This window comes from Schistocerca gregaria, chromosome 2 (genome assembly GCF_023897955.1).
Source record: "Schistocerca gregaria isolate iqSchGreg1 chromosome 2, iqSchGreg1.2, whole genome shotgun sequence".
Taxonomy (NCBI): Eukaryota; Metazoa; Arthropoda; class Insecta; order Orthoptera; family Acrididae; genus Schistocerca; species Schistocerca gregaria.
The window spans coordinates 195,296,883-195,308,891 of record NC_064921.1 but is presented as its reverse complement, the minus strand read 5'-3'; the positions used below and the strand labels follow the sequence as shown (position 1 = coordinate 195,308,891).

The 12,009-nt window shown below is 37.0% G+C and overlaps 1 protein-coding gene across 6 annotated transcripts in view; it reads left to right on the top strand.

Annotated features, from left to right (window-relative positions):
* LOC126336662 (serine/threonine-protein kinase 26) overlaps window positions 1-9,141 on the top strand; it is a 703,591-nt gene extending 694,450 nt beyond the window's left edge. For all 6 annotated transcript variants that reach the window (XM_050000607.1, XM_050000604.1, XM_050000605.1 and 3 more), the window contains one exon: window positions 5,023-9,141. In XM_050000607.1, coding sequence (XP_049856564.1) covers window positions 5,023-5,035 — 13 coding nt within the window. In that variant the 3' untranslated portion in view covers window positions 5,036-9,141. The remainder of the gene's footprint in view (window positions 1-5,022) is intronic.
* The last annotated feature ends 2,868 nt before the right edge of the window (window positions 9,142-12,009 follow it).

The window sequence follows — 12,009 nt, the reverse complement described above, 5'->3', positions numbered from 1 at the left end:
ATGTCAAATGAAAACACACTACTTCCAGTGAAGTCTATTCCAATAACAGTTCTAATCACCATGTATAACTACTGCCTCTATTCCAAGTTAGAAGAATTTGAGAGATTGTATCATTAATCAGAGACAAGTAATTTTTGGTCATGAAATCAGCAAGTCTTTGGGAAATACTGAAGGGAAAATACTTCACTCACAGGGGAAGGGAGTACTGAAACACCCTTGTGTGCACCTTGAAACTAGGCTGAAAACTATAATGGTCACAGGTCTTTGCAAGACAGTGGTCACAGTCCTAGGTTCCTGTTTCAAACACATGATTAGAATGATGAAACTGTATTAATACTGATGACAAAGACCAAACTTAGAAAGGCAAGTGTCTGCCATGTAGATATTTTGAAAGGATACAAATATATCTTCACAATTTAATGGAAAACCAATTTTCCATGCTAGCTGCAATTGAGGATATTGTAGCTGCAATTGAGGATATTGTCAAATGTCTCATGTTTTAAAGAAGGCAGTTCATCACCAGTCTTCAAATATAGATTGTGTGTGGCTGCTTTGACACTAGAGTTAAGTGTTGATGGATCAGTGATATAATGTCCCAGAAGAGAACTTAGAGGTTATCACAATGCTTTCTTTTGAAAACTTTCAACAGTGCATGGTTGTAGAGCCACTTTTTCTATAATTGATTCAGTTAATCAGTTTAAGGCAAATGTTTTCAGTTGTGTATATGTTTAAAAAACTGTGATGTCACTAAATGTAAAGTAGTTAATATCAAACGATGGAAAATCCAGGATGGAATGTAACAATATTATGAGAAGGAAAGTTGCTACTCACCCTATAGTGGAGATGCTGAGTCGCAGATAGGCACAACAAAAAGATTTTCTCACTTAAAAGCTTTTGGCCAATGGCCTTTGTCAACAGTAGACACACATACGGACACACACACTCACACAAACGCAACTCACACTCACGACTGCAGTCTCGGGCAACTGAAACCACACTGTGAGCAGCAGCAGCAGTGTATTATGGGAGTGGAGACTGGGTGGGGGAAAGGAGCAGCCTGGGGCAGGGAGGGGGAGGGATGTATGGTGGGGATGGCAGACAGTGAAGTGCTGCGGGTTGGGCAGTGGTGAGGGGAGAGGTGGGGAGGAGTGGGGAAAGTAGCAGAGAAGGAGAGAAATAGAGAGAAATAAATAAATAATAATAACAAAGGTTGAGGTCAGGAGGGTTACGGGAATGTAGGATGTATTGCAGGGAAAGTTCCCATCTGCGCGATTCAGAAAAGCTGGTGTTGGTGGGAAGGATCCATATGGCACAGGTTGTGAAGCAGTCATTGAAATGAAGGAGATTATGTTTGGTAGTGTGTTCAGCAACAGTGTGGTCTACTTGTAGCTTGGCCGCAGTTAGTCGGTGGCCATTCATTTGGACAGACAGCTTGTTGGTTGTCATGCCTGCTTAGAATGCAGCACAGTGGTTGCAGCTTAGCTTGTAGACCACATGACTGGTTCCACTGTGAATAGAAAGAATAGAATAAGTACCAATATAATAGTGTTTGTCGTAATTAAATTTTATTTTTTGAGGAGAATCAGTTATTGTTTTAATTATTGGAGCATTTACTTATTCATGTTCAGGAGTCAAACTGTGTAAAATGAATGTAGGGATGTATCTTTCTCTTGGGTAAGATGCTTGGATAATATTACCAATCACTTATTTTTGAAGTTGATTCCTTTTTTACTAGTCTCAGGATGAAAAGAGAAACTTTTTTTAGATTCTGTGTTCTCACATGTCAGGCTGTCCTTACGTCTCACTTTTTGTTACGATACTGCTGGGCTGATTTTAATCTTTAATTGCTTAAAACACACAATACAGTCTCCATAATCAAAAATTTTGTTGCCAGGTCATGTAGTAGGTGTTCTACAGATATAAAAATTCTTTTTGATTAGTGCACTTCTTGCTATGTGACCATTTCTTTGCACACAAATAAACCAACACAGCTTTGCAAAAGCATCACAAGTGTGGTATTTTACTCAATGACACCAACACTAGTGGCTGAAAGTCAGTGTTAAACTCATCTCTGGGTGATCAACTGATGGCTATAAAGTTAACGGATCTTTGAGCATACTCCATATCATACATTACATGTTAGCTGAACGCATCAGAATTCTAAATTGTTTGTGTTGGGAACAGACAATCTTTATTAATAGGTGCATTTTTCTTATTGAGTAGAAAACTTTAAAAGCGTTTGGAGTAGGTACATGAGAGTTTCACGTTTAGATAGTTAAATAAGAACTACAGATTTATATCACCAAAATTTCAGGCATAGAGAGCTGTATTTCCTGTGTCAAGTTCATGTTCCTGTAGTAAAATAAATCAAAGTATCATCTATGTTAAAATACTAGATGAATTGTGCTGTTTTGATCGAGTGTTGATGCTTGTGACCGGTGCTATTTTACATTTCCCACACAGTTTGGACTTTTACACCCATGTTACTGTCTTGTTTTCCATTGATTCTGTCTTACGATGATAACTTAAATTTTTAGCTAATGGCATATTTTAGAACTCCAAGAATACTTTCATATGCTCGAGCTAGACCAAAAGGGCCTCACGTGACTAGTGCAACTATCATATTGTTTGAGTTTACAATGGTTCATCAAGTGAATAGATATCTCATGTTACACCCTCTCCTCTGATGCGACAAAACAAGTCATCATAACCACTTGTTAGAGGTCTCTCTCTCTCTCTCTCTCTCTCTCTCTCTCTCTCACTCACTCACTCACTCACTCACTCACTCACTCACTCACTCTCTCTCTCTCTCTCTCTCTCTCTCTCTCTCTCTCTCTCTCTCTCTCTCTCTCTCTCTCTCTCTCTCTCTCACACACACACACACACACACACACACACACACACACACACACACACACAAACAGAGGACAGAGTGAGAGAGAGAACATTGATGACTTGATGTTATCACTCGTAGAAACAGCCATTGTGCAGTGGTGCAGAAACACATTGTTGTGGTGGAACAGATACCCAAGCAGATGTATCTACAGTCATTTTTTTTAACTGTTGCCTGAGAGATTAAGAAGTCATTTATTCAGAGATAAATTCTTGTTGGTAGTGTTCTACCTTCTTAAAATGTGACTTACAGCAATACTTCCTCCTACAGTGGGGAACAGCCACATCACACATCTTTCCCTCTTCTTGATTTAGCACAGTCAGGGATGATTCACGAGTGTGAGTCACTTCATGTAGCTCAAGTTGATACAGCTATGTTGAATCAATGTTTATGAGGTTGACTGTTGTTTATTAAATAAAACACACCCCACTCAAAAGAAATCCAAACAATTAGACTAAGTTAGACACTGTTGTATCTGTTGGCTACATATATTTCTTGAGTGAAGACTCCTGAATGAATCGTCTTACAGGTGAAAGCTGATCCAATCTTAATAGTGAAGTGCCTGTGCTGCTATGCGTGGCAAACATTGTTACAGTATCCCAAAGCAGAAAGCACTGGTTATTAGAATATGTCATTGGGCTCCAAGTCAGACTTTAATCTCTAGGAATTTTTTAAATTTCTGAATCTCTTATACCAATGACGGATTGAACCTACAAAAAGTGTAATCACCAACCGTAAAATGCAGTAACTTCAGAAACCAAATTGTGCTCAGATCCAATTTGAAATCACAGAAACGTATTGTAAGAAAAAGCTCAGGTTTCAGTTTGATGACTATTGGTGATGATTTTGGTCCTTTCTTTGCTTCCCCTCATATGCCTTGGTGGTTTTTATGTAGTGTCTGTGTAACACACTCTGGAATTTCCACTTGCTGGAAGGTAGTGACATCTTGAAGTCCCATGTATAACAGTTTATATTATTAAATAATCTAGTCTTCAGTCTGAAAGAGAGAATATGCTTCTACAGTACCAAAGAGAGAATATGCTTGTAGAGTACCCAAATTGTGGAGGGAAACAATTTTGATCCCTGTCCTTAAACCAAGGAAAGACATAACATGCACCAACAGAAGCAATGCCACCATTAACAGCCTTATCTTTTAAGAGAACTGTACAACAAGTATTCCTACAAAATTAAGTGGCATTTCATTTCAGTATGTATAAAGCTTGCAATGCTACTTGCAGGCACAGTACACTTGTACAGCTCCATCAATGGAACTTTCATGGTTGGCTGCCTATATTCATATAGTCCATGCTGTTAAAGAATTTTTAGGTGCTCTGTTGGTGATGTTACATCATAAAGATTTGAACTGGTGAATGATGTCCCACAAAGAATGTTCTTTTGGGTAATAACAGTCCTTAAGTTTTAAACATAATTTATCCTACAGATTGAGGTGTTACATATGAAGTGTGGATTGTGCAGTGTCGAAATGTTGGCATAGTAGCTCTCATTGGCATAGTAGTCATTCATCATAAATATCCAGTTTCAGTTATGAATGCCACATGGTGTCGAACATACGGGCACAGCTATAAATACCGAGGAAGACGTTATCTTTTTCATAGTGTTCTTTATGAATTTGCATTGGTTTTTACGTGTTCATTTTATTTTCTTTGGCAGTTCCAGACACTCATTATATTTTGAATGTAATGTAAATTATGATTTGTTAGTATAATTTATTGTTCTGGTATTATACTGCTAATGGAGCACATTCATTGAAATTTACAGGCAGTTATCAGCAATTTATAAAGGAGATTGGCCAGAGTAACTGATACTTCTAGTTTTATGATTTGACAGTAAGAGGAAAAGTAGCAGGAGGTGGGAGGCATTCTCTTCCTTATTTTCTCATTTCTTAATCTTTGCAGCTTTGTTGTTAACTTTGAAAAAATATTGTAGTGCACCAGCAAAAATACACATTGCTAGTAAATATTTGACACTTTTGGCCATATTATGTCTCTTTGGGTGTAGGTTTTTTTTATGAATTTTATATCCTTCCTATAGCTCCAACCTCCTCCTGCACTTTTCATATATTTTATTTTGTCAGTAATGTAACATGAGGTCTTTTCTTCCTGTTGCAGGGACTCCACATAAACGTGTTGGCTGCCTGATAAGCTGCACATTGCAGCAGTTCATCCAACTCAGGTCCTCAAAATGGTTTTTACTACAAATACCATTGAATCTTGTATAAAGAAACGTTCCTTAATATCAGTTACATGTTTCAAAATATGGAATTTATTTATGATGAATAGACAGACAAATAAATATTTATATTTTGACTTTATATTAAAATTAAACCTATTAATTTGTGCTTGATCCAAACGCAAACATCGAAATATCAAAATTTAGAATTTATGCAGTATTTTGAAAAATTATTCTGAAATTGCATTTATTTCGGTGATCACCCAAATAAGTTTTCCTGTCAAAGCAAAACATTCTATTCAGTAGTAGATTTGAATGTGACTAAGAAGCTAAGAATATAGAAGCACCGAGTTGCCGTGGTCATGTCCAGTTTTGTGCTTCTGTCTATAATATTTTATATCATATGTTTGATTAACTTTCTTGCTGCTTTAAAAAAATGCAGGAGTGAGTTAAAAGCAGATATCTCTGACTTCTTTCAGTGTTTGAGAGCAAAGACATTTATTTTTGATACTGGCTCAACATGCATTAACACTGTGTTCATTTTGTGTGCTTCACATGTTTTTGGATGCAAAAACTTTGTAAATATTGGTATGTAGTGAGATACATATGAGACAAGTATATTTTTCACATATTGAAAAATAAGAGATTTGAATCAGAGTGATTGGCAAGTTTTTCTTCTTTGCATATTTGACATTCATTCTTGTGAAAGCATGTAATATGACCAACACAGACATTTAAAAATGTTCAGTCTGCAGCAGAATGTCATTAATATTCATACATTATATTCAGAATATTTACAGTGAGAGTTGAACAAGAGAATACAGCCATGTTTATATAATTTTGAGATTCTCAGAACTTTGGACATCTAAAACGAGTGTAACGGATGTGTAACTTGGTAGTATGCAGAATAATAGAAAGTCATAATGCATATTACATGATGTTATATATGTATAGTGTATTTTATGAACTAATGAAAGTAAAAGAATAAGAATTTGAAGTGTTCATGTTATTGCTAGAATGTCAAAACCAAAAAACTTAAGAATAAAGGTCAATAATTGAGCCAAGCTACCATTAGTTGAAGTAATATTCAGGTTGAGGTGGGCATAAAACTACTGACAATCCACTCTCAGGAATTTGAAAACTGAGATGCTCTTCTCAGGAGAGAAATCAGAAAATGTGACAGAACAAAAAGAACAACAAGGGTGGCTTGCTTAACTGTGTTGTGTGTGCTTGATTTATCACTCTTTGTGTCATCTTATGTCTTTTGTTCTCTTCATCTTCTGAGAAAGGGTGCCTCAATTTCAAAAGCAGCGTAAGTAGTTAATGTTCCTGCCATCAACACATTATTATAAGTGATAAGTCCAGTTTACATTTATTTGAGGATAATTAATACTAAGAAATGGCTGATCTGTTCATCAGTACCTAATTTTTCAATTAATGCAGTGGTAAAACATATCATAGTGAGACAATAGAATGAGTAGACAGGTGATTTTTGAAGCTGGGAAAGAAGAGAACTACTCAAAATCGTAGAATGCCATTTCTGTGCACCACAGCTTATCCAGCTAGAAACTGATAGTAATGATTTCTAAATTCAGTTTCTTATCTTTAGTAGTTTTCTTAGATAATGTTGTCTTCCTGTTTTCTGTTTACAAAGAAACAATTTTTGGTAAAAGAGAGTGTGGGAAACATAGGGTTGGATTGTTCAAGTAGATGAGGAAAGACTAATACACAACTCACAGATGAAGTTTTGATTGAGAAATAGGAAACACTAAGAGACTTGTTGGTTTGTTAGCTGGATGGTTCTTCTTTGAGTAATGAGAGCAACTTCAGTGTGAACGTGAATGCTTTTTCCCCCATTGCAGAGTGGCTGCAGAAGTGAGCATGTCTCTGTAAATCCATTGCATAAGAAACGGAAGAAAATTAATAATTTAAGCAATGTTGATTGTTCTTTGTTCGGAACTTCATCTGTAATTTCAGAAACCTATGTATTGTGCAGTATTATGTCCCTGTAAAGACTTTATGGTAACTTGTGTCCACATTTTAAAACTATGTATGTTAGTTACGAGAGAGACCAATTGCAGAATGCATTTGTATCTCCTCGGGTATTGCTCACATCATTTTAAGTAAAAATTACTCGCAGTTTTGTGTGTGTTGATTATTATGTACAGTAAATATTTTTATTAAACTACTTTAAATTTCCGGAAAGTTTTGTTTTGAATTTGGTATTTCGATGTTTTCTTGTTCCAACTGTACTAAATTCTATTTGTAAGTATTTTCTATTTGCCAGTAGTGGAAAAAAATCTTGGAACTAAGGAAGGTATTGTAGACTTGATTCACTATACATGGGAAACCAGTCATACAATGTCACTGAATTTCGGAGGGTGCCTCATAAGCTCATGCCCACTCTTTACAGAAAATATAGTTAATTTTTTGCCACACTCAGTTTCTTTACTTTTTTTTTGTAACAGTCAGTTTTCTGTGTGTGTTTAGAGTATAGAGAGAGAGAGAGAGAGAGAGAGAGAGAGAGAGAGAGAGAGAGAGAGAGAGACCTTTCTTCCATGTATTAATGTAAATATGTAAATGTAGATTCAGACTATTAGGGAGACTTGTCCATATTTTTTTTCTTATCACAAAACTGTATTTTTTTAGGTGATGTAAATATAATCTAGAGAAATCACCAGATGTTTGTTTAGTATGACCACAGACTGAATGCTGATCATCTTGATGTGGAAATGTGCGAACTAGATCAGTGTTTTGATAATATAGATTTCTGCTTAAATGAGTCTTGCTGATTCATGTCACTACACATATTCAGTTAGTTATTAGTCTGCAGACTAATGGAAGATTCTTGAGAAATGTGATTTACTATCAGATAATAATTTTGTTTTCATTTTACGGAGAAGAGGATTGTTGTTATATGTCTATTCATACTTACGTGATGCATTAGAGTTCTGTTAGTGTAGTTTCTCCTGTACTATTACACAGAATACTGTTATGTTTTATGTGTAAAAAAGTCTGTGTGTTTACACAGCATGTAAATGATTAAAATAGCATAAATTGGAGAGTACAAACATGTTACTGACAGTTATTCCACAAGTCAACTCTTCATAGCCTGTGTGTGTGTGTGTGTGTGTGTGTGTGTGTGTGTGTGTGTGTGTGTGTGTGAGAGAGAGAGAGAGAGAGAGAGAGAGAGAGAGAGAGAGAGAGAATTTGAACAGTTCTGTCTGAATGCTTGTGTGAATCTTGAACAGCAAATTAAAGGTAGTGGCTCTCTTTATCAGTGCATATGCTAAAGACCAACTCTGCATTGCTTGATATGGACCACTTTCCAGTATTATTGAAGAAGGAACATGTGATAGTTGATTATAAGCCACATTCTGCCCTTGGAAAGTGCCAATGAGTGATTCCATGCATGTGTGTACAATGTGAATCATGCAGCTGTTGACACTGAAATGTAATTTTGTAAATACGTAATTATAATGTTGATTATTTTATTGTGTATGCAGTTTGTGAAAAAAAAAACAGTATAATGCAGTGAATAATGGTGATTGTTCTTTATGTACATGAAGGAATTATGCAATTTCTGTGATAAAAGTGCAAGTTTACAAACTTATGTAATGTCCTGTGGCCCCCCTGAGAGTAACATCTTAATATTTTCCTTTAACATGTACATACATTAAAGCTGAACTTGACACACTGTACTAAAACATATGCTGTATTGTTGTCAAGTTTGCACTTAACTGAAAAATATTCAGTCAGTCGTTTTAAAATACAAATTATGATTTTTCTTCAAGGCAGATGCTTTAATATTAAATGTTAAACTTGTACACTAATTATTGTTGAAGATTAATTGTTTATGTTTCTCTCCATAGGAGAAGTTCAGACATGGATAGAAACTTGTAGCATTTGTCATGATTGTGGATTTTAACATCTGTAAAGTTCATTACTGGGTGATTTCTGTACACTAAGGTGAATATGTAACACAAAGTAATCTTGAAAACAAGATCTGGTTGTACAGAAACATAAATAAAAATAATAAATTATGTGTATGACCAACATGTGTAGCATTTATTCATTTTGTGTAACGCTTTGTGCAGCCTAGTGGTTACACAGGTGTCAGGCTACAAGTCCTAAGGTTTTTGATTCCATCCTCAGTCTTTCCCAGGGTGTGTTGTCAGTTATTGTGTCTTTCACCTCTGGCATTTATTGTATATCTGAAAAATACTGAGTTGCCCTATAATTTTGAATCAAAATTTAAATGTAGACCACCTTTAATCGGGTGGGTAAGCAAGTTCAGAGGTTGGAAGAAGGCAAGGGCATGCCATGTCCATCAGCACCACGCCTACTAAAATGCTGTGGTATTCAAGCCAACATTAGTTCCAGAATACATTTAAAGAAAATGGTATGGAAGGAAGAGAGAAATGTAAAAGTACTGTCTTGTAGAAAAATGAGACTACTAAACACAATATTTTAAAAAATATTAGAACCATCACTCAGCAATTACACTGACAGAGACAGCATAATCCTATGCATCATCCATTACATCCATTTTCCCCATGTATGTTTTTAGGGCATTTGTGGGAATTTTTATGCATTTGTGGCCTTTTGTGCATATTTTTATGTATTGTGTGTATTTTTGTTTATCTACAAATATTTTTACATGTCTTTTTCTGTTATTCAGCTCCCCTCACAACCTCCAAAACATTCATTTGCTCATTTTCTTTGTCATTTAAAATTTCCCCATGCCATCCCTGCCACAGTGAATTGCTGTTCCATCCTGTTCCATCTGTCTGTATCAGTTCAGAAAAGTATCCCTGTCCCTGGCTAAAACTCAGTCCCACACTCTGTTCGTTAAATGATATCTAAACCAAAGAATCCCCCTCCCCCAATGGCCTCACCATAAAAATTCTTTTCTGTGGATTCCACTCCTTTCACAATAACCTTAATCTTTCCAGATACCACCAGTCCCTGCCTCCCACAAGTCTGGTACTGCAAACACACATCTTCATGATGCAGGCATCCCCAGAACCAATTCTGATCCCTTTGCAGATACTGCTAGTGTGCAATCCCTACTACATGCATCACATCTCAGACATGGAATCCCTTGTACACCAGCATCTGGAAGAGCAACCACTAACCTACCCATTCCCCCAGAGTTCCTTCCTGTCAATTTCTCATAGCACCTAGACCCTATGTAGCTGACTTTTCAACTTGCTACATCTCCCAAAACTCCCTGCCAGTACTCCACTATATTCAGAGCTGAAACAATCACAGAACACTGTTGTTAACCTTTCCACCAAAATCCTCAGCTCTACAGAAGTTTGTCCCATGTCAGGCCTCAATTTCAGCCCTACATCCAAATCTAACCATGTTGAACTTCTCAAAGACTTACTCTCCTTCTCCCAATCCCCGCAATGGAAACACTTCTTTGCCACGAATCCCTCCAGCCAAAGACAACCTAATCCCAACATTGAACCCTGCTTCTCCCAGTTCATACCATTATCCAACTTTGAACTTTCCCTCCTCCCACCTAGCAATCCCCTGATAACCTTCCATGAAATCCTTACTCTATCTTGGCCTGACCATCCTTCCACAAATCCCATCCTGAGAACACCAACCTATAGCAGAAAAAAGGACAACCATACACAACCTCAAAACAAATCTTGACCTAATCGTCCTATCTGCAGACAAAGGTTCCACCACTGTCATGAATCACATTAACTACATGGTGGAAGCCTCTGCCAATTTTCTGACTACTCCATCTATAAACTCTGCCAGAGTGATCCCATCCCAGAAAACCAACATAATCTCCAATGCCTGCTTAAAGCCTTAGCTCCTTCCTAGAACCTCCCCCATGAATCTATTTCTAACCTCGCCTTTCTGACACCCTGTACACTCACCTCCTACAGGGTGTATAACAAGACACTTGAGAGGGGTCTGCGGGTCGTGCAGCACATTTGCCAGCTGTTGCCGCTGCGTCTGCTGGTTTTTGCTAAGTGTAGTTCTTGGACACAATACTTTTTGCATGTCCCCTACAGTGTGTGACTTAATGTACTGTTGTTTTGAGTGTAGACGTACTATTGCAACTGCACTGAGTCAGCAGCTTTCCCTGCTTGTATGTCGCAGGGCCTGATCCTCGGGCAAAAACACCATGTATGTGTGTTCTATACTGTGTGACTGAGAGTTTGGGTGTTTGCTTTTGAGTTTCCATTGGGTATGGTGTACACGAAGGATCAACAAGTTTTTCTTGTGTTGAACTACGTAAAAACAGAATCATATGTGGAATGTTGGCTTGAATCCATATGAAAATTTCCCATTCTACATGTTCTCAATTATTCAAAAATATGCAGATCAGGGAAAAAATCTCGGAAGGTCTGGATCTGTGTTACAGAAATGAAGGCCCAGAAAACCTAGTGTCTAAACTGAATATAAATTAGACTAGAGAGGCGATGTCTTGAAAAGAAGTTCGAGAAAATCTCTACACCGTTTGGCACTTCAGATTGGTGTGCCAAGAGCGTCTGCTCACAGAGCCGTGCACAAACTGAAACTGAAACCATACAGAATAAAGGTAGTGTGTCATCTGTGGAACACAGATACTGTTGCTTGATGTCATTATTGTAACTGGCTATCACAGTCTCTTTATAATGGGGAAGATGATCCTGAGATACTTTTTTTCTGACAAAGCATGGCTACATTCACCAGGGAACATAAATTATTAGAGCAATGGATACTGGAGCTCCGAAAATCCTCATGAATTAACATCAACAACCTCTGCATGATGTGGATGCAGGAGTGTTTTATGCAGTTAAGCAATACAAACTGTTTTTAATGATAGGATCGTTGACTTACCTCCCCGTTCTCCAGATCTAAATCCATGTGATTTTTATCATTGGTGAATGTTAAAAGACAAGGTGTAAGCAACCAGT